At 39.7% G+C, this 21,676-nt stretch overlaps 1 protein-coding gene across 8 annotated transcripts in view; it reads right to left on the reverse strand.

Moving 5' to 3' along the window:
* Nucleotides 1-21,676, reverse strand: part of CSMD3 (CUB and Sushi multiple domains 3) — a 1,871,449-nt gene that overhangs the window by 644,373 nt on the left and 1,205,400 nt on the right. For all 8 annotated transcript variants that reach the window (XM_073590214.1, XM_073590213.1, XM_073590210.1 and 5 more), the window contains 4 exons: nt 18,138-18,307; nt 13,439-13,595; nt 11,474-11,665; nt 11,060-11,186 (listed from right to left, as the gene is read on the reverse strand). In XM_073590214.1, coding sequence (XP_073446315.1) covers nt 11,060-11,186; nt 11,474-11,665; nt 13,439-13,595; nt 18,138-18,307 — 646 coding nt within the window. The remainder of the gene's footprint in view (nt 1-11,059; nt 11,187-11,473; nt 11,666-13,438; nt 13,596-18,137; nt 18,308-21,676) is intronic.

Raw genomic sequence — 21,676 nt, forward strand, 5'->3', positions numbered from 1 at the left:
AATACATATTTTTGTGTAAAAACAAATAAATAAAAACGTACGCATATTTGGTATTACCGATTCTGAACTGAACACCGTATGAAAAAAATTAATAAAAAAAGCTATGCTTTTTAATCATGCCACCCAACAAAAAGTGGAATAAAACATGATCAAAAAGACAAATGTAAGTAAAAATGGAATCTCAAAATGCTATCTTGTCACGCAATAAGCCGGGAGTCTCCTTATTGCTCAATGCAAAAAAAAGTATATATAGCTCTCAGAATACAGCAATGCAAAAACAACTCTTTTTCTATAAAATAGTTTTTAATTGTGTAAAAGCACCAATACATTAAAAAAAGATATAAATGTGGTATCACTGTAATCATACTGACTCAAAAAATAATGCCGTTTTATCAATTTTACCACAAGCAGAATGGCATAAAAAATGCCTGAATTGCTGCTTTTTATTCTTTCTGCCTCCCACAAATAGGAATAGAAAGCGACCAAAAAAAAATGTGCCCAAAAATAGTACTAATATGTACACCTGCCTTGCAAAAAACAAGCCCACACATGACTCTGTCGGCAGAATATGGAAAAATTATAGCTTTCAAAATATAGCAATATCGCAATGCAAAAACTTGTTTTTTAGTGTGTAACAGCAGCCAAACATAAACTACTAATATAAATCTGGTATCGTTGTAATTGCACTGACCCGAAAAATAAAGTCATCTAATCACTTATACCACGCGAGAAATGGCGTATAAAATAAATAAAACCAATTCTTCACTAACTATTGATTTGTTCATTCTCCGTCCCAAAAATTTAAGGAAGATCAAAAATGGTATTTACAGCACTTCTGTGGATGGTGCCCAAGTAGGGCCCTATCCCGTGTAAATCTTGTACAAAGCTTAGCACTCAGGTAAATGTACAAAGATAATTTTATGTTGTGCAGGCAATCCATAATCAAAGAAATGTTTTGGTCCTACAAAGACATTCATCAGTCAGACAGATTGCAGTGTGTACAGGGTTACAGGCAGAAAAGAACACTCAGACTATGCTGCATATACTCAGTGTTCATTTATGCCTGTAACCACTGCAATCTCATGACTGATGAAGGTCTTTGTGGGACCAAAACATTTCTTTGTTTTTGGATTGCCTGCACAAAATAAAATTATCTGCTTACAACATTTACCTGAGTGCCAAATTTTCTACAAGAAAAAAATTTCAGTAAGGCTCAGCAGACATACTGTATATCCCACGTTCCATGCTGAGTGCTTACACCCGAGTTTCTGGGTAAATCTCTGAAATACGCGATTCAAACTGAAATCCCAGTGGAAGATTCCCCATAATGAGGCAGATGGACTTCATACTCTGTTTGGCTCTGATCAGTGTTAAGATCGTTACTACAAGTCAAATCGTTGCGGTTCCCAGGCTGTCAGATAACAGCGTGTGACCCAGCAACTCTGACTACCTGTAAAAAGGTTATGGCCATTCACAGGCATCAGCAAATCAGAGTACTACTTTCATCATTCTACACCTGTTCTCGCTAATAGCAATGAGAGCAGGTGGATGATGATAAGAATTCATCAGCCAGCATTATGGCAATAAATAAATTAATGAAAAAAAATTGTGTTAGTTACCCTCTATTTTTGATAACTAGCGCAGGTAAAGCAGACAGCTGCGGGCTGCAACCCAGCATGTGGGCCCACTTATTTTTTACAACAAGCCAAGCTATAGCAGACAGCTGGGGCTGGTATTCTCAGACTGAGAAGGGGCCATGGATATTGGCCCTCCCCAGCCTAAAAATAGCAGCCCAGAGCCACCCCAGAAAGAGCGCCTTAGATATGCCAATTCTTGCACTTTGCCCAACTCTTCCCACTTGCCCTGGTGTGGAGACAAGTGGGGTAATAGGTTTGGGGCTGATGTCAGTATTTTTATAGCACTAACATCAAGCCCAGGGGTTACTAATGGAGAGGTCCATGTTCCATTGTAAAAAACCCCAAAAAATAAAATACCACATTCCTCATCTGTCCCACAATAATCCATTGAAGTTCATGTCGCCGTTAAAAGTCAAAAATAATAAAACACCTTATTCCTCACCTGTCTGATGATGACACGTTAATGAGCGTTCCCCATGACAATCCAGATGGTTTGAAGAGCAGTCACATCACTGATGCAACCGCTCTCCATGCCAGCTGGAACAAACTGAGACAGGAGTGTAATTATGCTCCTGCAGTATGTAGCGCTGACGTGAGAAAGGTCTCCGGAGTTCATAGCTGATGAACTTCAGTTACCTATCTTTCGGCACCGCTCACAACATGAGAATTTTCCCATATTGCTAGCGGTGCCATAAGTTTATTAGCTGATATTGCCTGCACTGTTCATCTCCATTTAATATGTGTTCCATGGACAATGCTACCAGGTATGCATCTTTTGGAATGTAACCTTGCCTTGAACAGATAATTGAGGGTGAATATGGATGTCAACTTTTTTTTTTCATTTTTGGGAACCCAGGTAGTGGATCTAGATATTAAGCTTACAACACTCAGGAGCATTGCAAACCTGGAGAGGTGCTTACAGCTTAGTAAGCATACTTGATTTTGTGCCACTGATATTGAGGTGAGTGGGGGTGCAGAAAATAAGAACCCAGAAGTAAGTGCCTGGGTCACAGAAAAAAAGGGAAGGGAAAAGTGTCAGGGGACTTACTCCTGATCTGGCACACTGTGGCACCATACATGAAAGAGTGGGTCCTGACTGGGTGTTTGTCTTAGTGTTGTGTGTGCCTTGAAGACATGTAGGCTGCATTTAGCCGAGGGTGCTGGCTGGCAAGGACCACAAGTTCCACAGATTAATAAAGGAGACTTCTGATTCAACATAGGGACTTTACTGAACTTGATATTGGTTAGGTACAAGGAATAGTGGTTACACAGGCTAAAGCATGCTTCCTTCACAGTAAGGAGCCTTTTCATTTCCACTGTATCCTTCATCTTTTGGCTACTCCAGGACTCTGCAGCTTATCTGTTTCATCTCAACATCACTACAAACGAGCTTCTAGGCCACAGTCCTGATTAGCAAGTTTCTCTCTACTCACTCAGCAATTCTATATCCTATCACTGCGGACGCTATGGATCTACTGCTCGGGACCCACATTAGTTACATACTCTCAGTCCTCTTTAGATCTGTTACCTTCAGCACTAGCAAGATCTTGTTTTTTCTTAAATCTCATCAGTAACTCTCTTTAGATTTTTGCTATTCCTTGCTGTATTCACTTCTAGCTGTGGACCATCTTTTGGCAGCACTGCACGCTTCTTACTCTCCGAATCCTGTCTGTCACTAACTAGGAAGCACAGTCCTGTCACTATCACTAAACCCTCCCCATGTGGGCTAGTTCTAATTCTTAACTACTTCTGACCCTGCTGTCTGTTGCTGGGCAGAACCTTCTTACACTACACACTATTCCAGCAATACTTATAACTTTCTGTATTATACTTCACTATTTATCACACTTTGTCATAATACATCACACCAAAACATGTCACATGACACAATATATAAGACTCACAACACTATTCACTTAATGGGATTGGTGTATTCAGGGGTAAGAATGTAATACTTCAGTTCATACCTCTTACTCAGTGACATTACGGTAAGTTTTGATGTAATATTCATCAACACAGTACAGTGTGAATATAGAAAAGCTGAGAACTTATGGAAAGCTGTATTTATCCAATCAAGAGAAAAGCTTAGTTATGTAGACTGGGATAACATTGTGGTAACTGGATAAACTGAACATAAATGAGGAGTGTTTAAATATTTATTATTAACATCATGTGTAAAATGTATGCCCTCTGGAAATAAAATGTCCAAGACTAAAAAGAAACCATTAAATAAGACAATGCAAAATATGATAAGATAAATACAAAGGACTTTTAAAAATTTGATACTAATCACAAACAACATTCAGGAGTATAAAGATCTCAATAGGAAAGGTAAAAAAGAAATCAAGCTGCAAAGTTGCCAGGGAAACAAATTGCTGACAACATTAAAATAAATCCAAAAACATTTCATAATTTCATAAATATTTCAATGCCAAACAGAGAAATTCTGGTTTTATTGGGCTGTTAAAAGATAATTATGCCAATATAATAGAGGAGGACAAAGAGAAGGCTGATATATTAAACATGCACTTCTCATCCGTGTTCACCCTTGACTGTACCAGGGATCACTTAGCAACACAGAATTCAAAGTTCATCACCCAATATCTATAAATTAGCACAATGAGAATTAGGGCTGTTTCTGTGCAAATTAAATATTGACAAAGCCTATGGCAGGATGGCACTCATCCACGGATATTGAGGGAGTTGAGCTCAGTAAATGACACACTGATGTATCTCATCTTCTTAGACTCTCTTTTAATTGGTGCCTCAGGATTGCAGCATAGCTGATGTGGTACCGATATTAAAGAAAAGTAAGAAGGTGAATTCAGGCATCTACCATTTGGTACGCCTGACATCAGTAGTGTGCAAAGTTTTTGAAGGCATTAAAGGGAATCTGTCACCCCATTTTTGGCACCACTATCAGGGGTTTATTTACAGCATTCAGTAATGCTGTAGATAAGCCCCTGATGTAACCTGAAATATAAGAGAAATGAGTTATATTATACTCACCTGGGCGTCAGGTCCAGTCCGATAGGTGTTGCAGTCTGGTCCTGCACCTCCCATCTTCAAGAGATGACGTCCTCCTCCTTGCCCTCAAGAGGGCAGAGAAAGTACGCCTGCACAGGAGTGCAGCATGAAGCAAGGAGGAGGACGTCATCTCTAGAAGATGGGAGGCACCAGACCGGACTGCGACACCCACCGCACCTGACCATGTCCCCCCTGTGAGTATAATCTAACTCCTTTTTTTATCTTTCAGTTTACATCAGAGGCTTATCTACAGCATTACAGAATGCTGTAGATAAGTCCCTGATGGCTGGGCTGGCAGCTGATAGGCAGAAAATGGGGTGACAGATTCCCTTTAAAAGAGATTGCCTGCAAAAATATATTGCAGAAATTAATATAGTAAGTGACCAGTAGCATGGGTTTATGAAAGATAAATGATGTCTCATCAACATGTTGTGTTTGTGTGAGAAGATAATTGCAAATCTGGATGCTGCTAATGCGGCTGATGTAATGTAGCTGGACTTTGCAAAGACATTTGATACAAAATTATGTATATAAGATGTTTACATGGGCAAACATATGGTAGATGAAGCTTAGTGTTGATAAAGACAGAGTGATGCACCATGGCTGGAAAAAATTGTTTTGCTGAATACACTACTGTAATATACATGTATAAATGGAATATACTAGGGACTACAGAACAGGAGATTTACTTGAATTTTCAAGGTACAAAAGCTAATTAGCAGAAGTCAATGTCAGGCAGCAGTTGCAAAAGCAAACAAGATTTTATTGTGTATAAAATCCTGTGATCTCAATGTATGGGTAAGTATGAGTATGGGATTCAATTTTAGACTTCACTTTTTAAAAAGGATACTGGCAAGTTAGAGTTAGTTCAAAGGCGGGCAACTAGTTTATTACAAGTGATGGAAGGCCCCTGATATGATGAGAGGATAGAAAAGTTGGACTTGTTTAGCTTAGAAACAAGATGTATCAGAGGAGATCTCATTTATATGTAGAAATATGTTTGGTCAATACAAAGTATGGCACATGACATATTCATTCTAAAAATCTAACAAAGAACCAGAGGGCACTCATTATATGTAGAGGACGGCATGGTGGCTCAGTGGTTCGAATCCCACCAAGGACAACATCTGCAAGGAGTTTGTATGTTCTCCCCGTGTTTGCGTGGGTTTCCTCCGGGTACTCCGGTTTCCTCCCACATTCTAAAGACATACTGATAGGGAATTTAGAATGTGAGCCCCATCGGGGACAGTGATGATAATGTGTGCAAACTGTAAAGTGCTGCGGAATATGTTAGCGCTATATAAAAAAAATAAATAAATAAAAAAATAAATAAATAGAGGAAATGTGACTCTGGCAGCTGAGTAGAAAAGAGTTCTTTACAGATAAGGGCCTGTCACACTAAGTGATATCACTAGCAACATCGCTATAACATCACTGGTTTTGTGACGTAGCAGCGATATTGCTAGCAATATCGCTATGTCTGATACTTACTGTACCTCTGACCGGCTCCCCCGCTGGCTATCGCTGATCGCGTGAGAACGTCCTGGACCGTTTCTTGTCGTCAGCTTCCTGTGGCGGCGGCGACGAGCGACGCGTGGATGCGGGCGAGAGGACGTCAGGATCGCAGCGTCTGACAGGTAAGTAGCGACCCCCAACCCCTGCGATGTCGCTGGTGAGATCTGCCTGTGTGGCAGCTCACTAGCGACCACTTAGCAATGCACCAGCGATCCTGACGGCGTCATATTGCTGGTCGGGATCGCTGGTGCATCGCTAAGTGTGACAGTACCTTTAGGCTATGTACACACGTAGCGTTTTTCAAGCGTTTTTTTCCTGAGCAGAAACGCATGCCCTTGCCAAGGAAAACGCATGCGCTTTTTGACATGCGTTTTTGACACGATTGTCAAGCGTTTTGACATGCCTTTTCCTATGCATTTTTGCAATTACGGTGTATGTATGTGGAATTGCATGCGATTCCGCACAATTAATGAACATGCTGCGTTTTTTTCCGCTAAGCGTTTCCGCAGCGGAAAAAAAACGCACTATTAGCATAACATGTGCGTTTTCCATTCTATTACATTAGATGCTTTTCTTAAGCATTTCCGCAGCAGAAACGCTTGTCTAAAAGCGCTGTGGAAACGCTTAAAAAACGCAACATGGGCACACAGCCTTAGAGTAGTCAGACTGTGAAATGCCCAATTGAAAGAGATAGTAATGGCATATACTATATCAGCATTTAAAAAAGGTCCAGATGCTCTTATCATGACTAATGGCATCATTGGTTATAAATTATCTAGCAGCAGAGAATGTATGACAGGTGGAGAAAGTTGCAACTCGATGGACCTATGTCTTTTTCAACCTATATAACTAACAATTCAAATAAATGAACTATAGAAAATTGTAATGGAAAATAAAATACTGTAAATCATTGTAATATATATGATACAAATAGCAACTCAATCTTATCATAGTGACAAAAACCTGCAGTTAACATTTACCATATGTGTTGTTTATTCACCTACATTTTTGTTGCTATAGATGCTTTAATGCAATTACTAGAAGCTAATGTTGGATGCTATTCTCTACGCAATACTCTGATTATATGTGTAACACAACAGATCTGAGGCAGTTGTCATGATTAATTAGCCATACTCCCATACGGGTTAGTTATGGGATTTGACTGTACCGCCTCACATCATTTTCAGTACCGTTTGTTCCAATGAACAGTTATAAACCACATATAACATGCATAACTATGCAGATATTTAAAAAATCACCATTATAATAAATCTTTCTTATGTTATTGAAGCTTATCTTCCATTCAAGATATTGGAATTCAGCTTTTATATGTAGAACAGATAATTGGTCACTTTACTATGAGGCACAGGAATAATGCAGTAAAAAACAATCTAATTTTTGTAAAGATTCACATATGCTGAATATTCTACTGCTACTAAAAAGAAAAATTGCAATTCATGTTAAACATGACAAAAAATTATCCCCATTTCAAGAATAAGCTTTGTTTTTGAAGAAATGTTATTTTATTTTATAATTTATCACTCCCTACAATTACAATATATAACCAATCCATTTAATACAGGGTGATTCACTCTTTACCTGGAAAAATTGTTATAACTTCTAAAAGAGACAGTCGACCGTACTGAAATGTAGTCTGTACATACACATACGCCGGTTCATTAGAGGCGAGAGTATAATGAACCTCATCGACAAGAAAAAGCCTCGTGGCAACTGGTCTCACCGACTTATCGACCAATTGGTCATCTACTCTACGAAATCCACCATCCAAACCATGTATTCTGTCATTGGTGAAAAAACTGGAAAGTATAAGTACATTGGATAGGCATGATGGAGGAAGTCCTAAAATAATCCACCTGATTTTTTTTCTTTGGGGCCATTTGAAAGGACTGGTGCATAATCATAAGCCACAAACAATACAGGTATTTCGAGAGAACATACAGCAAGAAATTCAGGCTATGACCCCACACGTCCCTGTGGAATATATTCAACAATATAGAACGGTGCGTGCAGGTGTGCTTGGCTGTGAACGGTGGACATTTTCAACACTTGTTTGAAAACATCAGTTTCTCATGAATCAAGGTATGTACAGTCCAAATTTCAGTACGATAGATCATCAAGGCCTCATTGCCTTGGTTAGGGAGCAGGCTGAAGAAGGAAGTACTGCTGCAGGAGGCTTAGTAACAGCTTGTGATTGGCCAGCAAAAAAGAGCGGGAATGGACACATATTTAAGGAGTGGGGTCTCTGTGAGTGACCAGTACCTGTCCTGTCAGGAGAATAAAATGCCCGCCCTCCCTTTCCTGTCTTTCTAACTTCTACTACTTCTTTCCTTATTCCTGTCATGAAGCTTTATTAGCGTGGGCAAGATTGCTCTTGTCATGAGTGAAGTAAGGTTATTTTGGTTTGATGAGAATAGATGGTATATCCTAATTATTTAATAATGTTTATTATTATTATTGGAATTAAGTAACCTTTACTAAAGCTCCATGCCTTTTGTTCCACTAATGTCTGAATTGTTTTATTTATTAAGATGTTGGGGTAAGTTATTGAGTTCTGTGTTGCCACGCATATCAAAGTTGACTGGAACTCCTTGGACAGTTCCCAGCAGTTCCTTCTCTTGCCTATACCCAATGATCACATGTTCGCTGGGCTCAGAGGAGGAAGAACAGTAAGTGCTAATGTTTCCTAACATATATAGACAAGCAATAGTTTAGCATTGTGTATACAGAGATTTAAAAGATAAGCATGGTAATAAACCATGTTCTTCTTCTCTCTGAGAAATCTGTCTGTGCTTGACAGTCAGCCTCCCACCCCACAACTACATGATCTAGAGCTGGTTGCTTAAACTACATTTATGTTTTAGTGCAGGGTAATGTGTATACTGACAGGACATTAACCCCTTCGTGACCGGGCTAATTTTTTTAAATTCTGACCAATGTCACTTTATGTGGTCATAACTCTGGAATGATTCAACAAATCCAGGTGATTTTGAGTCTGTTTTTTGTGGCACATTATAATTTATGATAACAGTAAATTTAGATTGATATGTCTTGTGTTTATTTATAAAAAATATCAGAAACGTAACAAAAATGTAAAACAAATTGCAATTTGCAAACTTTGAATGAATATCCCTTTAATCCAGATGGTCATACTACAGAAAAGCATTAGTAAATAACACTTCTCTCATGCCTGCTTTACATCAGCACTATTTTTAAAATGCTAATTTATTTTGTTAGCCTATTAGGAGGTTTAAAAATGTAGCAGTAATTTTTCATTTTTTCAAGGAAATTTACAAAATTTATTTTTTTGAGGGACCTATCCAAGTTTGAAGTGACTTTAGGGGTGCTATATATTGGAAAACCCCAAACGTGATACCATTTTAAAAACAGCACCACCTGACATATTGAAAACTGCTGTCAGGAAGTTTATTAACCCTTCATGTGATTTTCAGGAATTAATGCAAAGTGGTATAGCTGGAATGAAAAAGCATTTGTTTACCACCTAAATGTCACTAACTTCTGAACTGGCTGCTATAGCTGGGAGACTCTAATGGCCCCGTTACATTTAGCGATGCACCAGCGATCCCGACCACGATACGACCCAGTCAGGATCGCTGGTGCATCGCGTAATGGTCGCTAGTGAGCTGCCAAACAGGCAGATCTCACTAGCGATGCAGCAGCGGTCGGAGGTGGATAATTACCGTCAGAGGCAGCGATGATGTCGTCTTCTGCTCGCGTCCATGGCCTGCTCGTCGGTCCCAGCAGGAAGCCGACGACGAGAAATGGCCCACGCCGATCTCACGCGATCAGCGATAACCAGCGGGGGAGCCGGTCGGAGGTGAGTGTCACATGTAGCGATATCGCTAGTGATATCTCTGCTGCGTCACAAAATCGGTGATGCTTTAGCGATATTGCTAGCGATATCACTATGTGTAAAGGGCCCTTAAGGCTGCTATTTGGCCATGAACAGCTATGGCAAACATCAGGACGACACAATCGTGATCTCGGTGTGTCAATTAGATTAAAGTGCAAGCCCCCACAATCTATTAACCATTTATTTGATGTAGTCACTTTTGACAGCAGCAACTAAGGGGTTAAACAGATATGGATGGTGTTTGTGATGCAGCAAGTTGTCAGCTATAGTGTACAGCTGACAGCTGCTAGATTGTCACCTATATGGGGATGATATTCTCTTATATCTCAGGTCAGTAAAAATATGTATTGGCTGTCATGAAGGGGTTAATAGTCTGTGAGTAGTCTAGTGGTAGTTAAAGATAGCCCATACTGACAGTATGAAAAACACGTAACCTTTAGTATTCTAATTCCTATCTCTGCTTTGCAAAAAATGAAGTTTATTCGACCTTGCTAATTATGGTGCATGGTAGCCCTTTGTGGTGGCCAAAAGACTCAGTGCACTGCTCTACTTGTTGGCTTTGCATGTCCCCATGTCCATCACTGGAGATTTTTATAGACAGTAAATTCCAGGATCAAGTGTGACATTACCATTTGGAATTGGTGGATTTGTGTTATCAACTGAGATGTTACCTGTCACTGTAATCCTGCTTCTGATTAAAATAAAACTCATGCGCCAATATCCTGAACAGACAGGAAGTATGAGCGTAAAATAGACCTAGTGGCCAAAGTGAAAATTACTAAATTACTCATTTTGCTTTTTAATAATTCTATGAAATGAATAAACAAACATTGCCAACATTATAAAAATGTAAAACAAAACCCTGATTAATACAATAGCTATGAGTTTAGCCATTTCCAAAATCACTGTACCTTCTCGACTTTGGGTAGCAGAGCTCAAAGATTAATTTCCTATAATTTCATTTATATCTTAACATATAATACTTTACCTTACAATATTGCCAAGGTCCACTTCAATTACCCAAGTGCAGCGTAGATTATTGTCATAAGGAAAAGGGTATCCCGGTGATAAAATTCTACCAGATGACTCTCCCTTGAAACGGCCACCACATTCAGCTGGTGCGAGACAATAATAAATATTAAATTACCATCATATGTAGTGGTAAAATGTATATATAAAATCCTTGCCTGTACAAAAACGTATGGTGGTGAGCATTATTTGCTATTTTGTTTAATTCTCTCTTCACTTCTCTCTCTGCTCTATATCATATGCAATAAGTTTTTATTCAATGTATTTACTAGTGTAAAGTATATATGTATATGCATATACATATATACATACAGTATGTATATAAGTATATATATGTAAAGTATATATATACATATGGTACATGTTTACTTACCAATGCAAGATGGTAGTGGGTAGTCCCATGCCCTCCTCTCCCCTGTCATGCATTTCAACAGACTGCTTCCATGAAGTGTGTACCCAGGGTTACATCCATAGATGATGGTGCTTCCAGCAAAATGTCCCTGATCACTGATTTTGTATCCAAATTGTGGCACTCCAGGGTCTTCACAATGTGACAGTTCAAAACCTGAGAAGAGGTAAAACACAATCTCTAATTAGAAGGCATTTATAAAATATTTGTAAATTGGTTATTTACTCTTAAAGAGGATCTGTCACTAGGTTTTCACCACCTAATCTGAGAGTAGTAAAATGTAGCGGCAGAGAGATGATTACAGTGATGTGTCTCTTACTGGGATACTTGGTGCAGTTTTGATAAAATCACTGTTTTACTAGTAAACCTGCTTCCATGTAGACCTCCATGTTCATGAGCTCTGTATAATCCCACCCCCAACCACTGATTGACAGCTTTCTGTGTAAGTTGTACATGGGCAGAAAACTGCCAATCAGTGGTGTAGGCGGGGTTATACAGAGCTCAGCATTCAGAGAATTGGTAGATCAGCACCAGATAAAACAGTGATTTTATGAAAATGACAGCAAGCAGCTCAGTAAGTGACACATTTCACTGCATCAGGGGTCTCTACATCGAGTCACATGTGGCTTGGGAGTCACATGTGACTCATGGGCTTGGGATGTGTGGCTAGTGGCCGTCCCCCAGCTTGGTGAATTCGCACTAGGTCTAGCAAACAGCTCTGAAGAGCAGGTCTTAAGATGGTGACTTTTATGAGTAGCCTTGCACAATAGAGCATACTCTGGCCTTGGTATAGGATGATACTGCCAGTTAGAGAGGTACTTAAAGATGGGTAGGATTATGTAGTGGGAGTGCTTGATGTAAGAATATTGAAGGTGGGTAAGGCGGGAACACCTATATAAAGGTATACTGCTTGGTGTGGTTTCTTTGGGGAAACTTTGGCTATCACTTTACTAGTAATTGGGCTTTGGGTGTTACTACAGTGGGAAAAGTGGATGGGTGCAGGAGCTTCATGTTACTACTAAGGGGAGTCTGGATGTGGCTCGCGAACCTCTATCAGAGCTGAAATGTGGCTCTCAAGGAAATAAAGGTTGGGACCAACTGCTCTATATCATGATGTTTTCATATGGAGGAGCAAAAACTGATGACAGATTCCCTTTAAATTGATAGAACAATTATTATCAGGTGTAATTGACATTTAGACAGTAACTCCACATTTCTAGGCTTATTTCTACTAATGAGTCTGAGCCATGTACTAAAGAGAGATTATGATCAAGTATGCTCTACTAGCATGCAGCACCTTTGTAGAAGGATCATTGAGAAAGCTCTTTACTCGACATGAGCGAATATCATGGGCACCCTCCTTATTCGGCTCGCTAATAGAGCTTACTGATTAGCTGCAGCGGGAACCCAGATACCTGGATTGTGCCCGATATTCAGGTGTCCGGTGCTGCAGCTGCATGTGTCGCAGCTGTGTGACAGTCCCAACACACAGGCTCTCCATGCATGTGTTGGCATGTGTTGTGATTGTCACACAGCCGTGACACATGCAGCTGCTGCACCGGACACCTGAATATTGGGCACAATCCAGGTATCCGGATAATAAAATGCTGTTTTATCATACTTGGCGCTGAGTCTCAATCTACTTTTTGATATGTTACATTCTCCTGAATCCTGATGATTGGTGTAAGAAGATAGAAACATGATACGATTTATGTTAAAAAGCTGCTCAGATTGTGACCGGTGGGTTCCAGCAATGCTTCTTTGTATAAATTGCTATGTATGTCACATATAGCTATGAAATAGAAATGTGAATTACCACAAATTATATATTCTTCCTTAGCTTAAAAGACTTCTAAAAATTTGAAAAGATTAGTTTCATTCAGCTTAAAAGATCTAGTCTAATTTCTGATCACAATGAAGAATACTCACTGGTATAAACCAATTGGAAACCTTCGTCATTCACCTCCGAATCTGAGTTAAATTCCAGCCATATATGGTTCGATGTGCTACTCAATGTCAGGCCCCTCAAAGAAGAAGCAGTAAAGGCCCCCAATAAATGTGCTGTGTTGTCCTTCCCATCGTATATCTGTAACACAAGGAGGCACATTGTATACCGTAATCATGCACATGTATTAATTAGATTATGCAAAGATGTTACTTGATAAGAAGTAGGTGAATACATATTTTTAAACATTTAAATAAATAGCAAATATAGTTATTTCATAATTGCAGCTTTACATATAGGCACCCCAAAAAATACCAAGGTTATTCTGTATTGGTGGGTAGAGCTGGGTGGAAGGGGGGCAGAACAAAATCTGTGTTAAGCCCCCTCACACACAGCGATCTCGCTAGCGAGATCGCTGCTGAGTCAAAGTTTTGTGACACAACAGCGATCTCACCAGCGAGATCTCTGTGTGTGACAATTACCAGTGACCGGCCCGCTGCCAGTTATCGCTGATCGTCCTGGAATGGCCAGGACATTATATTGATCGCTGGTCTCCCGCTGGCCAGCACGCATCGCTGCGTGTAGCAGGCGGAAGACCAGCGATCAGCGAGCTGGAGATGGTAACCAAGGTAAACATTGGGTTTCTAAGCGCCACGCAGCGCTTAGAAACCCGATGTGTACCTTAATTACCAGCGTGCTGGTGCAGGAAGCTGGTAACCAAGGTAAACATCGGGTTTCTAAGTGCCGCACACCACTTAGAAACCCGATGTGTACCTTGGTTACCAGCTCCCTGCACCAGCGCGCTGGTAACTAAGGTACACAATGGGTAACTAAGCGACGTGCGTCGCTTGATACCCGCGTGTCGCTGTCCTGATCTCACTTTTTGTGAGAAATGCAATAAATTAGGATACAGTAGGGACTCAAAGTACGCTATCCACAATCCATGCAGATGGCAATGCTATAAGAATGGACCCAGGAGTTAATAGACAGCTGGGACATAAAGATTATGTAAAACGCTGACATTGAAAACAAAACATTTATTTTGCGTATGTTAGCTGTCATCTTTAGTTATTTAAATTACTCTAAGTTTCAGTCTGCACTCTTAAAGACATTTTTCATTCTCAGATCCCTGATTAGCAGTTTTCAGCCTGATCCAGTTATCAGATTTGTCTCTTGTGGGAGTGTCTCTTCTGGTAATATAGGCTGGATGGAAGCTCAGTATATCCAAGGTGATGCTGTCTTTATTAGCTCATACATTAGCACAATTTTTATTCTCCATTTATTTCCTCATCATGCGATTTCCTCCTTTCTACAAGCTGTATTCTTTTCCCTACATGAGTCTGTACATTCTTTATTTCTTGTCCAGAGAGTGGAAATCAGTGTACATCTTCTATTTCCTCGCTGCTATCTCTAACACTGATAGAAGGCTAATCAGAAAGTTGTTAATTTTCAAATTAACAATAAAAAATGTCCGAAGGAGTACATAGCCTTTAAAGATGCACTTCCATCAAAACGTTTATCCTCTTAGTATATTGCAGTCATCATATTATATGGCACTGTGTACTTACAATTGCTCATTTTGCCTTTCTACCCAGGTAAATCTTCTCTTCTTCATGCATTCTATGACATGTTGCGATTAAAAACTGATAAGCTGAATCATTCTAAGCTCTATGTAGAAGCATGAGCTAATTTTTCTCTGTTTGAGTCATTAGTCAATGAAATAGTCCCTGACAGGGGGAGGAGGGATCAGACAGGTAAGGAGTAGAAGAGGGAAATGTTAAATGCAGGGAAAAGAGACTTCCTGTTTCTACATAGAGTGAAGAAAAGAGAAGAATTACCTGTGTAGAAGGGTAAAATGAGGAATTGTAAGTACACAGTGCTATATAATATGATGACTGCAATATATTAAGAGGATAAAAACTTTGATGGGAGGAGGAGTGCTTCGTTAAGAATCATTCAATTTAAACATTGGATACACCTTTAAAATATAACATAAGAACTTTTTTTTGTACATTTGTAGTTCAATTTGTAAATGAAGTCTTAGCACTTTGAATACATTCCAATGATCATTTTGCCTTAGGGCATGACAGCAGAACAATGGATAGCCACGCAAGACAAATTACTTTTGAAATGAACTTGGAATGGGGCCAAAGTTGAAGACAACTGTTCTTGAGAAACTAGTGAAGCAGCACCTGGTTTTGTGAATGCATTTTTACTAAACCATAACGAGAATTATTCAGTGGAGAATAAGGGTTTCTTATCTATCATCTGGGAAAATTAATTACACGGTATATGTCCAAAATGACATCTAATATCTACTTAACTCCACTAAAATATTCCCTGAAGGTTTGAAGATTTGTAGGATAAAATATTCATGATCATGATTGGGAAAATGCTCTTAAAGAAATACTGATAAAATTATTATAGATCTTTCTCTACAAGGAAAAACTTTCAAATTGTAATAGTTTTGTATGATGAAAATTACAAGTAATTATATTCAAAACACTGAGCTTTATGCCCTTTGAAATTTGAAGGCCACAGATGAAGAAGCAGTGTCCAACAAAAAATGATAGAATCATAGAACATTAAAGCTGGAAGGGACCTCCAGGGTCATCGTGTGCAACCCGTTGCTCAATGCAGGATTCACTAAACCATCTAAGACACATGTCTGTCCAGCCTCTGTTTGAAGGCTTCCATTAAAGAACATACCACCTCTTGTGGCAGCCTGTTCATGGTGGTATAGTTGACAGGGCAGGAGAAGAGCCCTGATATGGGTGAGAAGAGTCTGTTGGATAGCTCCCGCTGGCATCTCTCTGCCCAACTTAAATTGATTAACAGGTCTTTTCCTATTTGTGTATAAGAGCTTTCAATCTAGCTAAGCTAGGTATAGAGAATCTTGAGAAGAGTTGCCCAGCAATCTTTTCTACGAGCATCCTGCTATTTTTTTTTAAGCATCAGTATATCTGAAATGCACAGTTTAACCCCATCGCGCCGGTGCCCATTTTCGTTTTTGCGTTTCTATTTTTTCCCAGAGCAATAACTTTTTATTTTCTCCATCAATATGGCCATGTGAGTGCTTGTTTTTTGCGTGGCAAGTTGTACTTTTGAACGACGCCATCATGTACTCAAAAATGGGAAAAAATTTCCAAGTGCGGTAAAATTGCAAAAAGTGCAATATCGCAGCAGATTTCTTTTTTACCATGTTCACCAAATGCTTCAACTGACCTGCCATTACTATTCTCTGGATCATTACGAGTTCATAGACACCAAACATGTATAGGTTCTTTTTTATTTAAGTGGTGAAAAAAAATCCAAAATTTGTTGAAAAAAAAAAATTGTGGCGTTTTCCGAGACCCATAGCATCTCCATTTTTCTTGATCTCAGGTTGGGTGAGGGCTTATTTTTGCATGCCAAGCTGACATTTTTATTGATACCGCATTGGTGCAGATGCAATCTCCTGGTATTGCATTTTAATGCAATGTCATGGTGACCAAAAAAACGTAATTCTGGCGGTCTGACTTTATTGTCTCGATATGCCGTTTACCGATCAGGTTAACCTTTTATTATTGATAGATTGGGCGCTTTTGAATGTGGAGATACCACATATGTGTATGTTTGATTAATAATTTATTGTTTTATTTTGAATGGGGTGAAAAGGGGGTGATTTAAACTTTCCTTTTTTAAATTTTTTTAATATCTATAAAAACTTTTTTTTTACTTTTGGTATGCCTCAATAGTCTCCATGGGAGACTAGAAGCTGTCATAACCCGATCCGCTCTTCTACATACAAGCGATGTTCAGATCACTTTTATGCAGCAGAATACCTCATTTGCTATGAGCGCCGACCACCGGCAGCAGTCATAGCAATCCGGCAGTGATAACCATAGAGGTCTGCAACAGACTGCTGGTTGCCATGCCAACCCATCGCTTACCCGCGATCACCTGACAGGGACACTGATGGACAGATTTCTGGCAGGAAGAGCACTTAAATTCCGCTGTCAGAGTTTGACAGCAGCATTTATTGGGCTAGTAGCCATAGGTGGATCACAATTCCACCCACGGCTGTTCCGGGCACATGTCAGCTGTTCAAAACAGCTGACATTTGCCGGGAAAGATGTGGGCTCACCGCCGGAGCCTACATCAAAGGGAGAGAAGTGACATGCGCTTTACTAGTACAGTGCATGTCGCAAAGGGGTTAAGAGTATATCATAGCTTTTTATAATGAAGGAATTTGTTTGTACTCATGTATTTTCAGTGCAGAGTTTTGGGAACCTCATAAAAAATTTTCTCATACACACAACAGTTATTAGGGTTCTGTATAAGATATCATGTGGCCTTATGAATATAAGTGCACTGGTCCATATGGAGGTTGTTTGACATAGGTTTAACGTTTTTCTTACCTATTGAAAATTTTTAGCTTGCCTGTCCCTTACCCTACATCAAGCACCTGTCCCTAGCACCCAGGTTTTTACCCAGTTATTCCCACTCCTCTCTGCGCAATATCGCTGCCCAAGAACTATTCCTTAAAGGTAAGAATACCTTCATAATTAAGGTGCCACAGTTATTTATTTTTCATTTATTTAAAATATATGAACGTTATTTTACTGAAACAATTTAACATCCTTACAGGGTTAAAATATATTTAGAGCTCTCATATTTAATAATCAGAAAAAAGTAACCTACTTTTAGTACATCTCCTTGTGCTAAATGAAATGTCCTGGCTGAAATATTGATTCCTTTTCCTGCTTGAACTTGAATGCTGTAAATACATTCATGATTATTTTCATAGTTCAGTGGGTAATTCGGAGACAGCAGAATTCCTTCATTATTTGTTGCAGATGCGCCGCATTCAGCTGCAGATAAAGCACAAAGTGAGAGAAGACACGTTAATAGGCAGCACTGTGCTTCATAACTGCTTTTCCCAATGAAACTGTAAAACATAACTAAGCACATTAACATAATTACCAACCTGATCCATCTAAACTGGAGGTTTTAACATTCTCAGCTGAAGAACAATTGTTTCACTCAAGGGGATGGAGAATTCCCTGAAGTGGTATAACAGGTAAGGCTTGGATGCTATTTGGCTACATTATACGAGTGATTATTTTAGATTAATATGGAGTAATTTGTAGGCTAAGGTTGATCGTCATGTTATTGATTCAGTATGAATATATTATAAGTGGTGCTGAATAGACTAATACAGAGTCATAGCTATGTATTTCTTTGTTTGGAGTATTTATCTTAAGGCTCATTCACACGTCAGTATTTGGTCAGAATTTTGCATCAGTGTTTGTATGCCAAAGCCAGGAGTGGAACTTACCGAGAAAAAATATAATTATATTTTTTCAGACTGACACCTGTTCTGTGTTTTGGAGACACTCTTGGTTTTGGCATACAAATACTGATGAAATACTGATCAAAAATACTGATATGTGAATGAGGCCTTAGGGGTAGACAACGTTACAAGAGATAAGAGGACCACTAGCACCATCCAAGTAGGTGGAATTGTGCATTACGATGAGCTATTGGACTGCAAGGAGCCCATATATCCATTTTGCTCATGGGTCCCTCTTCTAGTGTATATGGGTCTGTTCCTTTAAAATCTAGCATTTTTTTGTGGATCAAAACCAGTAGAAATATTAGATTCAAAGTCACCTCCAAATGGGGTTGACTGGTCTTTTTTGGGGTCACTATTGTATCCAAGAAGAGTTTTGAGGATCTTTGTTTGAATTGTACAAACATATTAAAAAGGGAATCTTAGGCTGGAGTCACACATAGCGACTCACGAGCGATCCTGACAACGATATCAATGTATCAGGATCGCTGGTGAATCGCTATGTGATCACTGGTGAGCTGTCAAACAGACTGCTTCACCAGCGATCAGCACAGCGACGCCCAGCATCGCTGTGCAAGTTAGTAACCAGTGCGCTGATGCAGGAAGCTGGTAACTAATGTACACATCGGGTATCCAAGGGACGTGCATCCCTAGATACCCGATGTGTACATTAGTTACCAGCTCCCAGCATCAGCGCGCTGGTAACTAACATACACATTGGGTATCTAAGGGTCGCACATCCCTTGGATACCCGATGTGTACATTAGTTACCAGCAGATCGCTGGTCTCCCGCCTGTCACACGCAGCGATGCGTGATGGCCAGTGGGAGACCAGCGACCAAAAACAAGTCCTGGCCTTTCCTGCAGCGATCAGCGATACCGGCAGGGGGGCCGGTCGCTGATCGCTGTCACACACAGCGATCTCGCCGAGATCGCTATGTGGGACGGGGCCTTTAGTGTTAAGCAAATGGCAAAATAGCTGAAGACAGTGAATAAATTTATGCACATAGCTTTCCAACATTCCTCCTATCCTTGACCAACTTCACTGCCTGGGTAATCCATTTGTCCTCTTGTTCTGCTACCATTTTTTGCTTCTCTATTTCCTGACTTTGCATTGCTCAGGAAATATACTTCAAAATGCTGACAAGGACATACACGGCAGTCTGCATCCTGTTCTCTCCATAGATCTCACTACCCAATACCCCTTAAAATTAGATTTGAGAGAATTTTTCAATATTTGGTCTGAATTATAATTGCCATTAATTTTTAATTTTGTAATATTCGCCAATCACAGTCGAACGCCACTGGAGTTAATGGGAGTAGAAATGAGTGAATATATTTGGAAATGATCATCAAACATAAATTTGGCACAATTAAAGTACCGATATGGCACAAATTCGGCAAATTCAGATTCGACGATCGTTTCTGAACATATTTGCTCAACTCTACTAATAATCTCTGGGACAGAACTGTTCCTGCCATCCATGAATGCCCTACTTTTCTAAAACTTTCATACAAGTAATCTCCAGCCCAGAGCTTGTCCTTGCTAAAAATCATCCTAATTTTGTGATACAGCCCCTTCCGATACATAATCCTCAATTTGTACTTCATATTCATTTTTTTCCTCTTTTCTGTGTACTAACATGATCTCCAATATTTTTTCCTGTGTCCTCCCACACTCTTTATACTGACCATACAACACATCACACATTCCACTAAATGACTATGGCAAAAGCAAAAAAATTAGCCAGACTATAACTTGGTATACGTGCAAAATGTAAGAGCACATGCACACTGTGGCCATTTCATGGACAAAACCCATGAAAAAATGAAAACAAATTGAGCATATACCATATAGCAAATAAATATGTAAATAGTAGTAGTGTATGTAAATAACACTAGGCACTTAGCCAATGATATTTTGATCAAAAAAGCATTAAAGCCATCCCACCATTACAAGGTGTACCCATCGGGACAGTCCTAAATTGTGACTAAGGACAAGGCCCGACTGAGATACCCATCCAGGGGAAGCTGCACAGATGAAATACTTAGCTCTCCTTAGTATTACCTTACCTTTTCCTGTACTCTCTTGTTCTACGTACAAAGGGGTCTGTGCTAAATATTTCATCTGTATAGCTTCCCATGAATGATTACTTACATGTACTATTACTATTTACTTATTTACTTGCTGTAGTGTCTATGCTCATTTTGTTCTTTTTTGCTTTTAATTAAGGACAATGGTCACACTATATTTAAATATAAAGTTATGTTAGGAACCCAATTGTTAAGTATAACTGAGATTAAAAAAGAGCATGTTGTCAGAAAATGACCTTTTATTTAAATTAGGTCTTTATTTGTGATGAGCGAGTATACTCGTTACTCAAGATTTCCCAAGCATGCTCGGGTGATCTCCGAGCATTTGGATGTGCTCAGAGATTTAGTTTCTGTCGCCGTAGCTGCATGATTTGTGGCTGCTAGACAGCCTGAATACATGTGGGAATTTCCTAACAAACAAGCAATCACCACATGTATTCAGGCTGGCTAGCAGCCTCAAATCATGCAGCTCCAGCTACACAAACTAAATCTCCTAGCGATGTGTACATTAGTTACCAGCTGATCGCTGGGCTCCTGCCGGTCACACGCAGCGATGCGTGCTGGCCAGCGGGAGCCCAGCGACCAAAGAAATGTCCTGGGCTGTCCTGCAGCGATCAGCGATACCGGCAGGGGGGCCGGTCGCTGATAGCTGTCACACACAGCGATCACGCTGGTGAGATCGCTGTTGTGTCACAAAACTTGTGACTCAGCAGCGATCTCCCTAGCGAGATCGCTATGTGTGACTGGGCCTTAAGACTAGAAAACCCCTTTATTAATCAGTAAAACACAGATGA

The sequence above is a fragment of the Dendrobates tinctorius genome, unplaced genomic scaffold, assembly GCF_039654945.1.
Source record: "Dendrobates tinctorius isolate UK_male_01 unplaced genomic scaffold, ASM3965494v1 ptg000116l, whole genome shotgun sequence".
Classification (NCBI taxonomy): Eukaryota; Metazoa; Chordata; class Amphibia; order Anura; family Dendrobatidae; genus Dendrobates; species Dendrobates tinctorius.